This window comes from Globicephala melas, chromosome 10 (genome assembly GCF_963455315.2).
Source record: "Globicephala melas chromosome 10, mGloMel1.2, whole genome shotgun sequence".
Classification (NCBI taxonomy): Eukaryota; Metazoa; Chordata; class Mammalia; order Artiodactyla; family Delphinidae; genus Globicephala; species Globicephala melas.
The window spans coordinates 46,974,106-46,994,430 of record NC_083323.1 but is presented as its reverse complement, the minus strand read 5'-3'; the positions used below and the strand labels follow the sequence as shown (position 1 = coordinate 46,994,430).

Below are 20,325 nucleotides of genomic sequence, written 5' to 3'. Positions count from 1 at the left end.
AAAAAGAGACACAGATGTAGAGAAACGTATGGACACCAAGGGGGGAAAGTGGCGGTGGGATGGGGGTGGTGGTGGGATGTATTGGGCGATTGGGAGTGACATGTGTCCCCTGATGTGTATAAAATTGATGACTAATAAGAACCTGCTGTACAAGAAAATAAAATAAAATTCAAGAATTAAAAAAAAAATTTAAACTAAAATAAATAAATAAACTGCTCTGACTTTCTGAGCACTCCTTAAGTTTTTTGGTTGGCACCACTCATACAGCTTTTATTACTGTCTCTTTTTTTCTCAATAAAAGAAATTCATTTCATTAAAAAATAAAATAAAATGAGACTCTGTAAAACCCCTAACATAACGCCTACTGTAGTATAGCTATTTAGTAAATGCTAGTGCTCGTGCTTGAGTGAATGATTTTTTTTCTGTGTTATAGAAAGTGAATAAATTAACCAGAAAATTTTCAGAAGTATATTGAAATCTCTTAAAACTCTAGATTGTAATTTATTGCTGTAATTTATATCATTATTCTGTGACTATGGCATGCTAGTTCATACTGTTTTCTCATGACTGACTCTTCTGATTTGATTCTGGGGGTGTCTTGTGGATTAGAAGATACAGAGGGTGGATTCTAAAGACAGTCCACTCTTCGGCAGAGGGACAGTGAGGTTTAAGAGATGTGACTGGATATGGAGAATTAGCCTGCCCTTGGGTAAAATGGGGTTTTAGAGCTGGAAAGGAACCTTGGAGGTAGTTTAGTCTAACCTTTCATTTTATGGCTGTGGAGATAAATATAGAGAAGTGTGTTGTCTAATGTCATAGCTGTAGTGGAGAAGCTAAAATCAATGGCTTCTAAAGGTCCTGATATCCAGACATCATGAAACGTAAGCTACTGCATTTTTACTTTTCTTTTGAAAAGGCTGTATTGATGGTACCATGTACACATTATATTAATTTTTAGAATAGATCTTATAAATTATATATATTTTAATCAAAAATTCAGTCTTTTTAGTTTGTTTAAATAGATTAACTGAACTAACAGTGCTGCCAGAAGTCTCATAAGGAAAACTGTTTTTAAAGAAATAACAAATTCTTGACTTTTTCTTGCTAATTGTAGGTTAAGTCAGCAAACAAAGAAAACATGGTGTTTTGAAGTATGATTAAACTCCTGATGCTGCAGCAGAGGCTAAGACTATTAATGGCCAGATCTAGGTAAGTTGAAGTTTACTTTTAAAAAAGTCATTAAGTGCACCAATTACATTTTTTAAACTAGAGATTTTAATAGTGTTTTCTTGAATGCAGTTTTTTTTTGCCTCCTTATATGTTGTCACCTCCCACTTCCCAAAAATTAGGACAATTGGCTTTAATTAAACATGACAGTGTTTACTAATTTAAAATACCCAACACACTTGTTGCAATATTGATCTTCCCAAACAGAAGCTACCTTTTGTTCTTGAATGTACCCTTATTACTTTCCTATGTGGCTTTCTTGAGGGAGTATAGTACGTCTTTTTGTGTTTTTGCTGAGTTATAAACTTGACTGGGTAAGATGATGAGATCACGTGGTTTCTCATCAAGTGTTTATAGGTATTTGTACATATTATTGGGTGTTACATAACTCAGACACTCTCCAGGTATTAATCTGATTGTCATAAATGCAGACTATCTAGTGTCTTGCCTTTCCCCCTGCCTGGGAATTCATGCTTCAGGAGGAGGAGTCAGAGATGTGGGTGAAAACTTCACATTAAAAATCTCCTTCTGTGCTGGAAGATTGACTACAACTGCCTGTAGTCCCAGCTGTTTCACAGTCTTACTCCTACTAAGCCTATTCTTCAGCCTTACTGAGGCCTCCTGTTCCTTTTTGCCTCCCTCCGTTTCTCTCATTTCATCAGCCCTCTTCTTTCTTGCTTCTTTCCTGACCAGACCTGATGGCCCATTACTTCAAACCCCTATATTGCCAATATCCTTTAATTTCCTTGTCTTTTTACCTTCTGACCCTGGGTCAGTTGAACTGTCTACCCTCTGGACTGCTGAGTACAGCTAGAAAAATAGCATAATCTTACTCTCCAGCTTCTGCTAAGTCTCAGCATAGCCTACTTAATAATCCTGCTACCTTTCTTGGGTAGCTTCTCAGAGAATAATCCTCAAGTCCTTCATTGTGCAAACTTGGCTTCTATTTTACCAAAGAAATTTAGGATGATAGGTGTTACCTATTTCTGCTTCTCTACTGTGTTCCACCCATCCTTATTTTCTGCTCTCTCTCGTCAGAGGACAAGGCACTCCTTCTGTGGGCAGACTTCTTAATCTGGGCCCCGGAACTCATCTTCTCTAGCCTCCCCGCTCCGTCTTGATCCATCCTGTAGCCGTCTATGTCCTTTGTTTTTTTCCTATATTCTTTAACCTTTACTGACATACTGATTACTAACCTGCATAAATCTATGTCACCTTAAAACAATAAGTAACTCAAGCAACATATTTTCTTTTGAAACCATGTCCAACCATACCCTATCACTTTAGGCTTTCCTTTCCAACTGTGTTCTTGAAAGAGCCTTTTCTATTCTTTGGAGGACTACTTCCTTATCTTCCATTTGCTCACTGCTGAATGGCTTCTGCCTCTACCTAACACTCCACTATGGATAGAACCTTCCTTCTTGACACTTTCTTTTCTTAGTTTGTACTATTCTGATTGTTTCTCTTCTCCTTCACTTGTTTTTCTCTACTCCAGTATTTGCGCATTTGTGTTCCCCAGAATTTTAACTGCAGACTGCTCTTTATACTGTCCTTGATCAGGGTCTTCTGTTTTACAGTTTCAAATACCGTGTGTCCCAATATTTTACCTCTTTCCTCAAACCCATTCTGATGTACTTACCTCTCTATTGCAAGTCTTCCTTTGGTAGTTCTCTGGAATCTCAATTTAACATGTCTAAAACTGAACTAACCACCATCACTTCCTCTCGAAGACCTGAGAAAGTTTTTCCTATTTCAAGTAATGGAACCAGCACCCTTCATCTGCCGCCCTGAAAACTGCCTCTTACTTCCTGTATACCTAGCCAGACACTCAGTGCTGCAGACTTGTCTTCCTAAGTATTTTTAAAATTCATTATTTTCATCTTTATTCCTACTATTGCTGCTCTGGTTTTAAGTCTTTGGCGTATTCCATTTTTCAGTAGTCTCTCACTGGCTTCCCTTCCTCTGAGCTAAACTTCCACTTAAAATTACCCTGCAGATGGAGGTATCTAAAATGAATTCCTGACCACCTCACTTTCCTGCTTAAAATACTTCATTGGCTTTTCACCTTGTGTAGGATGAAATTCATTCTCTTTGGAGTGGCATACAAGGATTTTGTGTCACATGGTAGGCTTTTCATTAACTATTTTTGTACTGAACTGAAGCATTCAATGTGAATAGAGCCCCCAGGTAGGTTGTACCACCAGGTAGGTTGTACCACCATTCATATATCCCTGACAAAATCGGAGGTGCTGCCTTAACAGGTCGCCTGTGAAGGTGTCAAGTGGAAGAATGCTTTTTCTACTTCTTTTGAGAAATAGTTGAAAAATATTTACTTGAGGCATTATTTTTTCAGGCAAAAGCCACACTGTAGTAACCATTTAGCTCTTTGTATTCAGTGGTGAGGCTGGATAAGTAATTTCAAGAAGACTTTTTGTTTCTATCAATTATCTGTCTGCTTTAAAATTTTTTTTTAAATATTCTTTTGGCCTCCTCATCTTCTAATTTATTAAACATTTACTAATTTTTAAAAATTAAACATTTATTGAATATCTGCTATGTCAAACAGTATGCTTATTGCCTTAGAAAATTCAGAAGACACAGTTCCTATCTTCTTGGAGATCACAGTGAAGTGGGTGGTGAGACAGGTCAACATTACAGTAGAATGTGATAAGTGCCATGATAGAGTCATGTCCATTTGACTACAGGGACATTGGAAGCAGGCTAGCTTCAAGTTAGTTGGAGTCCCAGATCCCTAGGTTGTTGTTCAGGATGCTTTATGGTTTGTCTCATGCTTGTGTTACAGCCTACCCTGCACTCTAGTCGTACTAGATGCCTCACTTTCTCCTGAATACATTGCCACCTTTCATGACTTTTATCGTTGCACCTAATTTTTTATCTTGTCTCAAGTGCCTATTTCTGTTTTTTGCCTAGCACACTGTTTCTGCTCACCTTTTAAAGTACCAGCTCAAATGGTGCTTCCTGCCCTTCCTAACCCAGAAAGTTAGTTGCTTCTTTCTCTGTGCCCAGGAAACTCTTCTTATATTCTGATATGAGGTTTATCATAATGCATTATCTGTTGACATCTCTGTCTTTCCCTTTAGATTCATGGCTCTTCAGAGGTACATCCTGTGACTTAGTCATCTTTATACCATGATACTTAACTGGCATATTAAGACACCAAATATGAATCTTGTTTTTCTTTTATGTAACAAGATTTTATTTATCCTTATGTCATCACACATTTTCCCTATATAAATTTATTTGTTTACGTTTTTAATTGAAGTATAGTTGATTTACAATGTTGTGTTAGTTTGTGGTGTACACTAAAGTGATTCAGTTATATATGTATATATATATAATTTTTCATATTCTTTTCCATTATGTTTTATTACAAGATATTGAATATAGTTCCCTGTGCTAAACAGCAGAACCTTGTTGTTTATCTATGCTATTTATAGTAGTGTGTATCTGCTAATCCCAAACTCCTAATTTATCCCTCCCCTACCCCTTTTCCCCTTTGGTAACCATAAGTTTGATGCTATGTCTGTGAGTCTGTTTCTGTTTTGTAAATAAGTTCATTTATGTCATATTTTAGATTCCACATATAAGTGATACAATGTGGTATTTATCTTTCTTTGTCTGACTTACCTCATTTAGTGTGATAATCTCTAGGTCCATCCATGTTGCTGCAAATGCCATTATTTCATTCTTTTTTATGGCTGAGTAGTATTCCATTGTATATGTATATATACCACATCTTCTTTATCCATTCATCTGTCAGTGGACATTTAGGTTGCTTCCATGTCTTGGCTGTTGTAAATAGAGCTGCTATGAACATTGGGGTACATGTATCTTTTCAAATTAGAGTTTTCTCTGGATATATGCCCAGGAGTGGGATTGCTGGATCTTATGGCAATTCTCTTTTTAGTTTTTTAAGGAACTTCCATACTGTTTTCCATAGCGGCTGCGCCAAGTTATGTTCCCAACAGTGTAATAGGGTCCCCTTTTCTCCACACCCTCTTCAGCATTTATTATTTGTAGGCTTTTTAATGATGGCCATTCTCACCAGTGCAAGGACACCACCAAATATGAGTCTTAATTTAACTTTACTATTTTACTTATCACTTCCTTTGGTTTATACACTAGTATCCTTTTTTATCTGCTTGATCCTTACACCTGCCAGCATTCTTTATCTTCCTTTAGTGCAGTTCGTTCAGCTCACAAGAGACTTAGAGCACCTCCTGTGTGCTAGGTATTGTGTTAGGCACAGGGAATGCAAGAATGAATAAACTCCATCCCTGCTGGGAAGGAGCTCAAAGTGGAGGGAAGTAGATAGATAGGTAAACAGTCTATCACAGTTTTTACTGAGTAAACAGTGTGAAAGATGCTGTGATACTGGGAAGCTCAGGGTGCTTTGGGGGTACACAAGGAATATAACTTGCCCAGTTGGTGGGAGTCAGAGAAGGCTTCCTGAAGGCACTGTACTCTGAAGTTGAATCTTGAGAAAGGAGCAGCATGGAAGGGTGTGAGAGAACAAGATGCTCTGGGGAAACTGTTTAGTATGGCTGGGTAGGACTCAAAGCAGAGAGGAGGGAAGAGGTTAGACTGTCTTTGTAGACAGAGACCGAATTGTGAAGGACCATGTGTCATACTGATGAGCTTTGCATTTTTTCCTGAAGGTAGTGAAGATCTGCTGAAGAATTTTAGGCAAATTTTAATCAGATTTATGTTTTTAATGTTTAATAGCTTCTTATGCTTCCTTCTTTCCCCCTTTTTTCAAATACTGTCACATCCATTCTCATTCTTTCTCTTGTTTGTAAGTGAAGTTTTGAATTTTTCCTTTGTTCACTTGCAGTATTCTTCAACACTTAATGTCACTGTAACCACTTATCTCTAACCTTCTGTGGGAAGGGATTAGATAGACACACTCTTTCAGTTTTGCCAGTATTCTCTGTGTTAAGTTACAGCTTGAATTTTGAGTTGTCTTTCTCTCTTAATGAACTATTCCAGATTTGTTTTTGTGTCTTATTAACCAATTTTGTCTGTTGGGATACGTAAAGAATACTACAATGCATGGTATGAATCAAAATACTTGCCAAGCCAGAAGTCTAGCATCCTTTTGGAAATTTATTAATAAAGAGGGACTGAAATTTCTAATAAGCCATAAACGGTTAATTCCATGAATGACTTTATTTTAATAGTGTTATGTGTGAGAACTTAAATTGGTTTCTTTTAGATAATTTTAAAATAGGCAGACCTTTGCAAATTAAATTTGAGATTTCTGTGAAGTCTCCCTCACAGAATTATTCTTCTTGTTGCTCAGTAAAATTCTCCAGCTAGTTGTGTGAAATCTAGCTCTAGCCATTTATTTCCTTAGGCTTAGTTTTCCTCATCAAAATAACGCAGGGCTTATGTTCGATGATTTCTAGTGTCTTTTTCTGTTTTTTGACTTTTGTATCTTACATCTAATAATTTTTTGCAAATTATCTTTCATGTAGTGCTCACATGGTCTTCTGAAGAAGCCATGGGTAGCTGTTGTAGCTGTCCAGATAAAGACACTGTCCCAGATAACCATCGGAACAAGTTTAAGGTCAGTAAAAACTGGTTGAGATGTAGCTCTCACTGCCTACCTGGATGCTCTTCTTTTACTTCACTTAATTAACATGTCTTATTATTTCCTCACTTTTGTATTCAGATCCTTTTATTTTCCTTTTTTGTCCATTCTGCCTTTTCTTGTTTTAACAAATGATGACAACATTTCTTACTGACAGTGTGAAATCCTCTTTTCCTTTTCCTTTGGTCTTCCATATCCAGTTAGAGCCACACAATTCTGATAATACTGTCTTTTTTTTTTTTAACTTGGAAGACATTTATGTTTATTTTTACCTTTCGACATCACCAATCATGGATATGAGTGCCTAAATCTTGTATCTCCATCAGGAAAACATAGCACTAATCAGTGACTGTTATATCCTCTGAAGAACTCAATCTTTGGTCACAGTGATAAGAGCCCCTGGATTTGGTCCCATCAGCCCTCTTTGAAATGACCTACTGATAATATTATCTTTAAAATGCCACTTTGTAGGTGCCTCTTCAGTCCTGTCACCAGCTCCCAGTCATTGTTTAATGCTTGGACAATTTCATAACTGAACTCTATCTTCAGTCACCTCTGTGATGCATCCTGCAGTTGACATCAAATTAATCTTCCTCCTTCATCATTCTAAAACTTCAGTGGTATTCTGTTACTTAGATGCTAAGTGCTCTATTCCTTACTCATCCACAGTCATTAATCTCTCATATTGTGACCTCATTCTGCTGTAAATCATAGCCACTGGATCACACAAACCTAGGTATAAGTCACAGCCCTCTTGCTTCATAGCTTTGTTACCTTTGGCAGGTTACATTATCACTAAGTCTTTGTTGATTTGTGTGCAGTGGAGAAAATACTGTTACCTGCAGTTTAGGATCAGTATTAAATGACAAAAACACAAGTAAAGCACTTTGCCCAACCCAGGGGTATAGTGAATTCTCCCTAAGTGTTATCTGTTCTTTATAGTCTCTGGCCATTTTCTGAAACTGAGCAGTGCAAAGCCTTCCCTTACATGAACTCAATGCCAGTCCTGTCCTGATCTCTCTGAAACATACCTTCTTTGTCTCTGCTGTAGCACTGCATCTTCAGGATGTGCCCCCTAACTCCTGACCCACCAGTTCTCCCTCTTAACTTTATTTCCTGTCTAAATTTAATTATACCCAAGGCCCAGCTAAAGTCCCTCCTCTTTTTATGTGAAGGCTTCTCCAACAACCCTCCGCCACAGTTCCTGCATTTCGCAGCCTCTGTTGCACTCATTTGTTAGTTAAGCATTTACAGTTTTGTGGTGTTTTTCGTGTTTGTATATCTTATCTCCTCAGTGGGAATGTGAGTTCTTTGTGGATATGAACTGGGTATTACAATGCTACATAATCCATGCCCTAAACACACAATTGGTTGTTGAATGAACTAACAAAGGAACCAATAACTGAACCAATAAGCAATAGTACATTTTCCTGACAAATTAGTGAAATATGTGCATAACTGTCAAGTGGGAGCATTAAGTTAGCACTAATTAAACTTTATTTTTTAGGTCATTAATGTGGATGATGATGGGAATGAGTTAGGTTCTGGCATAATGGAACTTACAGACACGGAACTGATTTTATACACTCGCAAACGTGACTCGGTAAAATGGCACTACCTCTGCCTCCGACGCTATGGCTATGATTCGAATCTCTTTTCTTTTGAAAGTGGTCGAAGGTGTCAAACTGGACAAGGTAGGTAGAGCCTTTATTTTTTTTTTTCTCCGAACATTATCATATTTGAAATAGCATTCTATAATTCAGTTATTCTATATGTAATGTTTAATATTTTACTTTTATCCAGAATAAAAAAATTCTCAAATAAGTGGATTATTTAAAAAAGAGACATCGGGCTTCCCTGGTGGCACAATGGTTGAGAGTCCGCCTGCTGATATAGGGGACACAGGTTCGTGCCCCAGTCCGGGAAGATCCCACATGCCGCGGAGCGGCTGGGCCCATGAGCCATGGCCGCTGAGCCTGTGCGTCCGGAGCCTGTGCTCCGCAACGGGAGAGGCCACAGCAGTGAGAGGCCCGCGTACTGCAAAAAAAAAAAAAAAGAAAAAAAAAAGAGACATAGTACACTATGTATTCATTTATCAAGCATTTATTAAGCATGTTTTCTATGTCCAGAATTTTGGCTTATATTAAATTTAAGATTTGCAGTAAGTAAATGATTAGTCCCAGTAAATTGCCTCTATGTCTTTACTGTTGTAACTCTGGGAAAAGAACCTAAACTTTGGAGTCAAACAGAACGTACTTTTATTTTTTGCTACCTACTTCTTGAAAGTCCTTGGGCAAGTTGCATGACCTCTGACGCATCAAATTTCTTCTGTATCAGAGGGCAACGGTAATCCAATAATTAAACAAGGTAATGATTGTAAACCACAGAGCAAGGGCCTGTCAAGTGATAAGGAATTCCCTTGGTAATGGTAAGTTGGGCTCCCCCTGCTGTTAAAAAGCAGACTAGAGTAAGTTTGCAAATCTTGTTTTTGTCTTCCTTATTTTGAGCCATCACCCATGGACAAATGAAAATTATTCTGTGAACTTTTGGGTTCATGTTTTGAAACAGGGAATATAATTAATTTATCAGACATTTATATTAAAGCCTTTTCTTGCTATTGGTGCATGGAATGCTTACTTTACAAGTTTGTTCTTCGACAGGTGCTCCTGTGTCTTTTTTAAAGATGCAGTGACCATTTTTTTCTTCTGGTTTGTATTTGTAGGAATCTTTGCCTTTAAGTGTGCTCGTGCAGAAGAATTATTTAATATGTTGCAAGAGATTATGCAGAATAATAGTATAAATGTAGTGGAGGAGCCAGTTGTTGAAAGGAATAATCATCAGACAGAATTGGAAGTCCCCAGAACACCTCGAACACCTACAAGTAAGTGTCCATTTTCCTTCTTCTATTATAAACTATAGATTATGGTTTTTTAATCTATAAATTGTTAGGAATTACCATTGGCTAACGTAAGTATAGTGGTTGTGAGTTTTAAAAAACTTAGCTATAATTATAAACATTTTAAATATTTTAAATATGAAAACATTAAATGTTTCATATTATTTAAAATGTGAGTGGAAAGTTAGAGTGGAGGTGGTATGCTGTTTTGCTCTGGTTTCTCATATGTCTTGCCAGAAACACCTTCCTTAAACCTCTCAGTGCTGATTGTATTCTCATTCATTTTTATTCTCTGTGCCCTACCCCTGTATCCTTTCTTAAACCAATAAACAAACAAAAACTCAGCTCCAGGGTTTGCTGCTCAGAACTTACCTAATGGATATCCCCGATACCCCTCATTTGGAGACGCTTCATCCCATCCTTCAAGCAGACATCCTTCTGTGGGAAGTGCACGCCTGCCTTCAGTAGGTGAAGAGTCTACACATCCCTTGCTTGTGGCTGAGGAACAAGTAAGCATGTCCTACTGTCTAACATATTGTGTGGGGTTAGAGTGTTATTGTGCCAACACTTGAAGGTTTTAGTTTGAATTTTAGCTGTCGCTATTTGTTTATGACTTGTAGTGAAGACTCAGAGGAAATAGCATGTATTTTCTGTCATATACCCAAATATATATAGGTGTTGAGGGAAACTTAGCATTACAGTAAGTTTGTGGGTTCACAGGAGAGGTGCATCTATAGATAAAGACGGACATAACCAATGGCCAATTCAGTTACAGTAACCTCCAATGAAAGCTTTTTATGTTACAGTTTTTATAGTTAGTGGACTACTAGCAATAAGGCAGATTTTGTTGTGTTTTAACAGAGCAATTTAATATTCCTGACTATTATATTTTCATTTTAGGAATGAAGTTAGCTGGTTAACATTGTCTATGTATTACTTAGTTATACTTATCTTTTGTCAACAATATGGTTGTTTATCATGAAGAAATTTTTACTGTTTTGAAATCCATTTGGTTGTGTTCTTTACTTGTTAAATGAGTTCTTATTTACTATAATTAAATTTCCCTTAGTTTTGAATTTTATTTTTGAGGTTTTCAAATGTTATGTATAGACTTCTGAACTTTTTTTATATTGTCCCCCCCGCAAAATACCACAAACTTTTCTAAGTAGCATTAATTTCCTGGTATCTATTTTATATCTATGCATTTTACAGAACTCTTATTGAATCTAGTAGGGTCTGTTTCTTTGTATAGTCAGATCATCTATAAATTATGATAAATTTCTCTCTTCCTTTTTAATACTTGTTATTTCCTATTTCTAAATCAGGTTTTAATGCATTGATGAGAATTTTAAAACAACATCAAAGTAATAATCCCCATTTGTTCCTGAGTTTTTATTTTTTCTACAGAATGCTTATCATGTTTCACCATCACATGTATTTTGTTTTGTTTTGTTTTGTTTTGTTTTTGTGGTACACGGGCCTCTCACTGTTGTGGTCTCTCCCGTTGCGGAGCACAGGCTCCGGACGTGCAGGCTCAGCGGCCATGGCTCATGGGCCCAGCCGCTCCGCAGCATGTGGGATCTTCCCGGACCGGGGCACGAACCCCTGTCCCCTGCATCGGCAGGCGGACTCTCAACCACTGTGCCACCAGGGAAGCCCCATCACATGTATTTTAAAGCAGTTATTCTTTTATCAAGCTAGGAAGACATTTCTACATTTCTCCCACCTCCTCCCAACCTTTTTGTTGGTTAAAAAAACAGGTACGAAAGCTTTGAAGTAAGAATATACTTAGAAAGTTAATAAAATTAATAGATATAGTCAGGCAAATTTTTTTTCTTTTTAAAGCAAGTTTACTGATTCACTTTCTTCTTTTGTTTTAGGTACATACCTATGTCAACACTACAGGTGTACAAGAAGAACGGAAAAACCGTGCAAGTGTGCATGTCCCATTGGAGGCGAGGGTTTCTAATGCTGAAAGCAACACACCAAAAGAAGAACCAAGTAATATTGAGGACAGGGACCCTCAGATTCTTCTTGAACCTGAAGGAGTCAAGTTTGTCTTAGGACCAACCCCAGTTCAAAAGCAATTAATGGAAAAAGAGAAACTGGAACAACTTGGAAGAGATCAAGTCAGTGGAAGTGGTGCGAATAACACGGAATGGGACACTGGCTATGACAGTGATGAACGAAGAGACGCGCCCTCTGTTAACAAACTGGTGTATGAAAATCTAAATGGGCTATCTCTCCCCAGTGCGTCAGGGCTCAGGAGAGGTCGTCTGCCGTCCACCAGTACCTCAGATACCCAGAATATCAACAACTCAGCTCAGAGAAGAACTGCATTGTTAAACTACGAAAATCTACCATCTTTGCCTCCTGTTTGGGAAGCCCGCAAGCTAAGTAGGGATGAAGATGACAATTTAGGACCAAAGACCCCATCTCTAAATGGCTACCATAATAATCTTGATCCAATGCATAACTATGTAAATACAGAGAATGTAACAGTGCCGGCAAGTGCTCACAAAATAGAATATTCAAGGCGTCGGGACTGTACACCGACAGTCTTTAACTTTGATATCAGACGCCCAAGTTTAGAACACAGGCAGCTCAATTACATACAGGTTGACTTGGAAGGTGGCAGTGACTCTGACAACCCTCAGACTCCAAAAACGCCTACCACTCCCCTTCCACAGACCCCTACCAGACGCACAGAGCTGTATGCTGTGATAGACATCGAGAGAACTGCTGCTATGTCAAATCTGCAGAAAGCACTGCCACGAGACGATGGTACATCTAGGAAAACTAGACACAATAGTACTGATCTGCCCATGTGAGCCCAGAAACCATTACATTGTTTGCACCTTTGTGAAGTTTTAAAAAATGAAGATGCAAGTGCTTCATTTTTATTTCTAAACACTAACTCCTTTTATAGACTGATAAAAAATTTTTTTCTGACTATTTCATGTGCTTCTTTAAAGGGAAATTAAAATGTAGAGCAGGTACTCATAAAAGAACACTAATTTCATTCTATACTACTCATTACTGTACAGCAGCATTCCCATTTTCACAGTGCCTATTTAAAATGAGAATTGAAGTGAGTGACATGCTGGTCAATTTTTATTAAGATTCTGGACTCATGCATATCATTCACGTCTAAGTCATGGTTGGCATTTAAAGCATATTATAAAGCCTCTTGATAATGTGCATTGCTAACAGATAACTCTAGGCTTTGAAAGTACTATTTGTAGATTTACTATTCATGGTATGTGACCTCCAGCATGTAACATGAGGAATCCTTTATTTCATTAATTGTAGGCTTTTTGACTTGAGCCAGGACATATGTATGGAAATAGAAGTACCACACCTCCTATGTACCAGTCAGTTCCTTAGCCTTCAGCGTTTCTAGAAAGAGCCCTACGTTCGTGAACATGGTTTGGTGTTGGTGTGTTGAAAGGCAGGAAAGAGACGAGGTTTTCTCTTTACTCATCTCATGGTGTCATTTGAAAGGCATGCCCAGATATCTTAGTCAGAATTACACATAGGCTCAAGAATCAGTCTCAGGTCACTTTATCCAAAAACATTTGAAAATCTGAACCATGATCTCTTGAAAGTTTCTCTCCTACAGATTATTAACAGTAACATTGTTTTCTGGAGGCATTTGTGCCATTAGATTGCCATTTACCTTCAAGTTTTTCCTTTGGTGTTTGGGATGTCTAATTTTGTTGCTTCATGTCTTTTTCAATTTAGGATGTTTGAGTTTGTATATAGTTTTGAAATTGGATTATGTGTTCATTTTTGTTTAGTTTGCATTTTTGTCAAATTGTGGTTTTGAAGGTTCATTTGGAACTTACTGTTATTCTATAACAGGGTTGCCCTTGTCCAGTATTTATTTATATGCCGTTTACTTTTCAAGTTGATAAAAGCATTCTCACAATTTTAAATTTCACTTGTGTTCATAGGTGATCTCTTAAGCAGCTGAGAAGAAAAAAAAAAGGAAGCTACTTTTAACATGCAAATTTCCCTAAAGGTACTGTGTTTTCTCTGTGGGCACTCTCCCAGCACTTTAGCAGTGATCCCCTCAGTCACACGGCTGCAGCTGTACTTTGCCCACTGTCGTGCTCCTCAGCTCTGCTGTCCTTTCACTCATAGCTGGATCTTGGGTTATCCCTTGATTTTAATAGAATGTTAAAATTGTTGCCAGCATAGCAGGTACAGTGGAAGTCTTATAGCAATGACATTGTGTCATAATTTAGGATTGAAAATGAATTGAAGTTTATATAAACTGATGAGAGTCCATATGTCTAGCTCTTAGAAAATCAAGAAGTTTCCAGTTTCCCAAATCCTAGAGAAGATAAGAGCAGGTAGAGTGGAAAGAAGGTTAGATATCCTTGCAAAATACGTCGCTGTCTCCTCTAAATATGAGGAAATTTGAGATTTTGGTCTGGATCTACCAGATGTAACTAAGGTTAATTTAGCATGAAAAATTTCAGTCATATAGCATCCAATCTGTTCCATAAATGACCTAATTATAGGACAGTGAATGGATTAGCAAAATAATAGGGTGGGACCATTATAAAGAAAATAAATTATTAAAGATGTCTTTATCATTTTTAGTGCCACTGGTTTATGTGCATAGCAGAATCTTCTTTCTTTTCTGTGAATTTGGTGCTTACCAAAGTGTTCACTGTTCTCTAAAAAGAGAGCAGTGGTATAGGTATGCAGTTTCCATTTTAATGTATTGTTCCATTTATGCTTTATTCTGAGTAGATTGCTAATTGTGCCAAATTTATGTGATGATTTTTGTAATGTGGAATAAGAGTTATGATGGAACCAGTGCACATGGTTTTCTCCGAAACAAGCAGTCAAGACAGAACGTTAACCTCCAAACAAAAGGGCTGACCTATTTACTCATTTTGGAGGTTGGATACTTTCTTTTCTTACTTTTCCTCAGCCTTTTCATTTTTCCTTCCAGATTCTGATTAGTTTTTATATTTTTTAAGCAACTATAATATAACCATTGCAATTTATTCTTTCAATACTGTGTGCTTTAAAAATGAAAATGGGACCAATTTGTCTGCTAAGAATTTGAGTTTTAGGTACTACGAGTATTAGGGAAGATGTATACAACTGGTATTAATTTCTAAATGTCTCTGGAAATCACCTGTGTTCCTATTTAATTAAAAATAACATAGAACACTATTTGTCCTCTGCAGTAGTCTAGTAATGGGCATTAAGCTCTGTCCTGGAAGAATTGTACCAATTACTGGGTGCATTTTAGAATGAGATATTTTATTGGGATATAATTGTGGCCATATGTTTCAGATTTTCTGAGACAGACCTAATTTTAGATATTCTGTTTTGTTGATAGATCATGTGATCCCACTTTTTGGTTTTGGAAATATAGTCATTGATCATATGCTTTTCCCCTAATAGAATCCTGTTTTATCCATATAGATCGTAACAGCTTTTATCCCAGACCAGGGCTGGAAACTGATATGGGTATTACATGTGTTTTTTCTTAGTGTGTTTTATTTCCCAGGTTCATCTTCCTTTCAAAATGAAAATATGGTGCCTTCCCTCCCTCCAGGAAGATTGGCAAATAGTTCCTTTTATTTACTGCTGCTGTGGAGTGATGAGATATGCACTTTACTTTTGAAGACTCAGCAAAAAGCTTTTCACTTCTCAGTATATCCAGAATAGATCACATTTTGGACTTCAGAAAATTTGCCAAGCAGTCTTTGTTTTTACAGATATTAATGTTGACCCCACAGTTCAGTGTTGTGAGTCAAGCTAGTGTTTGTGTATCCCTCCCCCACCAAAAAAAATCCGTGGCGCAAAGTATAAAAATGTACCTCAATAATGTTCTATTAAAAATGGGACAGGGGCCTTATGTTTTCATAATTTCCCAATAATGTGCCACCATATTTTTGCCTCAAGGTAAAGGTCTTAACAAGCTAAAAAATACATCCCATTTCCCCTTGTGCTGTTCCTAACCCATAATGTCCAAGTGTTTTGTGCAATGTGTAGTGTGTGTGTATAAATATATATATGTATATTTGTATATACATATATATATATCTATATATATATATATATCCTTGAAATAGACATACCATCAGAGACAACATTCAGAAGTAACTGATGTATTGGCATCTCTTTCTAATCTCTGATATGTGAGGTATATGGTACTAAATTACCTTTTCCCTGATGTTTGCCAAATTTGAATAAAGGCATTGGTACAAAATCACAGAATGTATAGGAAATGTTTTTGGCTTGAAAAATTAACAAATATTTTATGACATACCACAATATACTCTGCCCAAACCAGCACCCTATTTTTCCTGTTCTTTACGTCCCTTTTCCCCATCCCTACATCCTCTTTTTTTTCTTTTTTGGTGTAACACAATTCTTTTGTAGCATCATTACAATTGCAGTTCTATGACAATTGGACAATAGCAGCATGGAAACAGACTGGCATTAATAGTACAGTAGTCACCAGTGTGCCACATTTGCATTGGTAAATGCAAAATACACATTTTATAAAGGACAAATTTTGTGTTATGTTTTTATTTTCATTACATTGTATAATATTGTAAGATTATGTATGTCCTAATTTGCATTATAAATGTTTTTTTCCTACGTAAAGGCATAAATATAGCAACTTTGTATAAAGGTAGCTTATTAGATTTTTAATTTTGTCTTTTATAAAAAATTGTCTAACAGTGGGACTAAAAAATTGTCTAACATTGCCAAATTGTAAATGAAATATGAATTTTACCCCCTATAGTTAATTTCATTTATAAGCATTCCATATTTCTCTAATAAAAGACATAAGTGATACAGTACTATGCATAAATTGTATTTTAATGCTGTTTCATATCAGCATTTTAAATTTTGGTTTGCATTTTTAATATTGGCAAAATTTACCACTGTTGATTAAACCTTGTTGTATATGTAACAACATCTTTTGCCCTCTAGCCCTCCCCACCCTTGTTCTCTATTTCTCCCTGTCAGTGCCAACTTCATACATTTTGTAGCATGGCAATAAAATATAACTTTTACACTGAGGCCAAGTGTGGCTTTTTGGAGGATGTGGACATGGGAGGATTACCCTCTAGTTGTTCTTTGCATATGACTTTTTGCCATATAAGCCATGTTTCCAGGCATGAGGAAGTTATCTCGTATATGATGTGAATGTACTTTTAAGGACAAGTGTGAATGTGCTTTTAAGCTTAATTTTTGTCCTAACAAATAAGAACTAATTTTTTATTTTTGGAAAAGTCAGAGTTCTTGAAGTACAATCAAACCTTTATTAACTGGAGTACTTAAAGAATAAGCTAATAATTGAATTTAGTTCAACAACGGCTAAGCAACACTTTTTAAAAATCCTTATTTATTGTAGAGTATTAATATACCATCCTAAAAATTATATATAAAATATGGTTTAATTTTAGATGATTTAGCTTCTTGCAATGACTTACTGTTGTCATTCTGGCATAAATCTCCATGACGAGGTACTCAAGTTGATACTGGAAGCTGAGCTGACTATACACTAACCTTAAGCATTAGCGAAAAACTGCTTTGTTGAATAAAATCTGATCGGAGTTCTTATGGTTACTTCCCCTCTTATTGCCTAAAGTAGATTGCAATAAAACCCCAATAAAAGTTTGGTTGGATGCCTATTTAAAGTTTCACTGTATTTATACCTCACACATTTCTTGAAACTTTATAAGAGGTTTTATTCCTTAGTCTCATATCACTGCCTCCATTTTCAAAGTTCAAAGTGAAATGAAATTTTACGTATTTGACAGACTCTCACAGTTTTTATCTTCTTGGTCATTTAAACTAGTAGTACTCAGGGCTGGGACTCCAGACCTGTTTTTTGTCACTGAGTGGCACTGCAAAGCCTATTTCGGTATAGCTCAAGATGGAGATTATTTAAACAGTAAAGGGAATAGACAAGTCCACAAATGATTCGGTGCTTACTGTGTACCAGACACCATGGAACACAGAAATTGGTTAAGATGTGACAGAGACCACATCTTGCAAAACTTAGGTGTGTGTTCTCAGAAATTAAAACCTTTTTTTGGATTATTTCTGTATTTTTCCTTTGAGCTCCGTTGAAGACAGTAACTGTTCACATATTCTTATTTAATGAATGAGCACAAACTAGGTCCTGTGCTAGTAATAAAGATAGTAATTCTTGTTCTCAAAAGAATTTGTAGTTTAGAACAGCCCTTCTAACTGAGGGCAGTGCCCTTCCTCCCCCCAGAGGACTAAGCCCTAAGATATAAATTAGGTATAAGGAATTACCATCTCTGTGATACCTCTAGAATAGTAGTAGCTATATACTTAGGAGAATTGAAAAAAATTATTCCAATGCTGAATATGTGATGTGATAAAGGCACATACAAAGGAAGGGCATCTAACTCAGCCTGAGAATGGAGATTTTCGAGAAGGGCTTACAGGAGGTAATCCCTGAGGTGTTTGATGAGGGCAGGAGGGGAGAGGATATCTTAGGGAGAAGAAATACCACGTGCAAAGGCACAGAGGTGTAGAAAGATCACGATGTTCAGTGGTGGCCAAGGTTCCATATGCCTGGAGCATAGGATGCAAAGGCAGTCTGGGGGGATAGAGAAGGGAGAAATGAGAGACATCACATAGGTATAGAATGCGAAGGAGTTTCTGTTTTACTCAAAATGAGGTGAGACAATTTGAAGGGTTTAAACATTGGAGAAATAACATTTTATAAAGATGACTGAAATCAATATGGAGGATAAAATAGAGGACATGGCATTTTAATAAGGCAGGGAGACTAAAATGGAAGCAAAACTGGATAAATGCTTTTTCAAAGGCATTGTTAAAGGAGTGTTTAGGTTATCTGTTGCTGTGCAACAAGCCACCTAAAAACTTGGTGTCTTAAAGCAAATCATTTTGTTATTTCTCACATTGCTATAGATCACAGTAGGCAGGCTTATGGAACCCACCCCAAATTACAAAACTAATATATGGAAGAGTTGAAATCCAAACCCGCGCAGTCTGGTTCCTGAAGCTGTTTAGCCTCTGGCATACAAGAGTGACACCAAATGACACAGGAAAGGAGGAAAAGTCCAAAACACACGCAATAGAGAAAGGACAGATTGCTGGGAGCTCCCTCATAGGGGGCTCCTCCTGGCTGTCTCTGGCCTCTGCTCCACAGGTGGCAGAGCCTGCCTCCCAGTTCCCATCAAAGAGCCCCTGGCTATGCTTCTCCCCACCGCCACTCCAAAGACCAGCAGGGAGGGGGCGCTGGCTTCTCCATCACCCATAGTCTCAGACTTGCCTGCCAGAGGACATATTTCCACATGTGATTTTGCCTACAATAAAAACGTATGTTTTCAATATTGTGCAGGTATCTTAGCGCCTTGTTATTGTGACTTCTCATTACACTGCGATTTGAGATCTGCCGGTTGAGGTACATTTCCTGAAAAAAGAGCAAGTTTTCCCACAAAGAACACAAAACTCTTGGTAGATTTATAATAATTTGTCCAGTCTGAACACCCCTTTTCATGATGGACCCTGCAAATAGTGTAAACTGGGGTCAGCAAACTTTGTCCGTAAAGGATCAGATAGTAAATATTTTAGGCTTTATGGGCTATAGAGTCTGTCACAACTACTCAACTCTTCCATTGTATAACTCTGTATTGTATTGCCCAGTATAAAAACGAGTTTGCTTGTGTTACAACCAAGCTTCATGGATGTCAAAATATAAATTTCATATAATTTTAATGTATCACAAAAGTTTTTATGTTTTCAATCACTTAAAAATATAAAAATCACTCTTAACTCTCCGGCCATACAAAATCAGGTGGCAGGTTGGATTTGGCGCCTCATGGTTTGTCAATCCCTGGTGTAAACTAACCCTCTTAGCATATATCTGAAGGGTAGAACAATTAAAAATTGAAAATATCAGGACTTCCCTGGTGGTCCAGTGGCTAGGACTCTGCCCTCCCAATGCAGGGGGCCCAGGTTTGATCCCTGGTCAGGGAACTAGATCCCACATGCCGCAACTAAGAGTTCGCATGCTCCAACTAAAGATCCCACATGTGGCAACGAAGATCCCGCATGCTGCAACTAAGACCAGGCGCAGCCAAATAAATATTTTTTTTTTAAATTGAAAACACCCACCAATGTTAACAATTGCCACAATCCAAGAGCTTGCTAAGAGATCAGTTACTCAAAGGGAGAAAAAGGTATCAGATGCAAAGCTAAACATTTTTTTTAAGTACAAAAATTTTGCTTTAAATGTCCTAGGGGTCAACTTAGAGAAAGTAGAAACTGTTCTTAACAAACGGAAATATTTGGGATTGATTTTGCTCTTTACAAAGACATTATATAAGAGGATATTAGTCATCTCTACAACTGTGTGTTGGGGGGAGGGGAGAATGAGTGAAATGCAAAACCTCCTGAAAGTGAGCAAGCCGGACAAAGTAAAAGTCTCCATCAGAGCTCACAAAGACCTTGTCCTGGACAGCCCAATTGAGAACAGCGTTTTACAATCCAGTAAAAGAAATATGTCTTCCTCCATCTTAATAAATAATGTTTAAAATTA

At 37.2% G+C, this 20,325-nt stretch overlaps 1 protein-coding gene and 1 non-coding gene across 10 annotated transcripts in view; one reads left to right on the top strand and one right to left on the bottom strand.

Moving 5' to 3' along the window:
- FRS2 (fibroblast growth factor receptor substrate 2) overlaps window positions 1-16,802 on the top strand; it is a 121,224-nt gene extending 104,422 nt beyond the window's left edge. For 6 of the 9 annotated variants that reach the window (XM_060305735.1, XM_030866308.2, XM_060305732.1 and 3 more), the window contains 6 exons: window positions 1,115-1,209; window positions 6,726-6,817; window positions 8,349-8,535; window positions 9,564-9,722; window positions 10,083-10,246; window positions 11,618-16,802. In XM_060305735.1, the coding sequence (XP_060161718.1) occupies window positions 6,752-6,817; window positions 8,349-8,535; window positions 9,564-9,722; window positions 10,083-10,246; window positions 11,618-12,568 (1,527 nt within the window). In that variant the 5' untranslated portion in view covers window positions 1,115-1,209; window positions 6,726-6,751 and the 3' untranslated portion in view covers window positions 12,569-16,802. The remainder of the gene's footprint in view (window positions 1-1,114; window positions 1,210-6,725; window positions 6,818-8,348; window positions 8,536-9,563; window positions 9,723-10,082; window positions 10,247-11,617) is intronic. The other 3 variants (XM_060305736.1, XM_060305737.1, XM_070046416.1) reach the window with 1 other exon arrangement.
- Window positions 7,151-7,277, bottom strand: LOC115858790 (small nucleolar RNA SNORA25). The gene has a single exon (XR_004041794.1). It is a non-coding gene; the product is annotated as a small nucleolar RNA SNORA25 (small nucleolar RNA).
- Window positions 16,803-20,325: the final 3,523 nt, after the last annotated feature.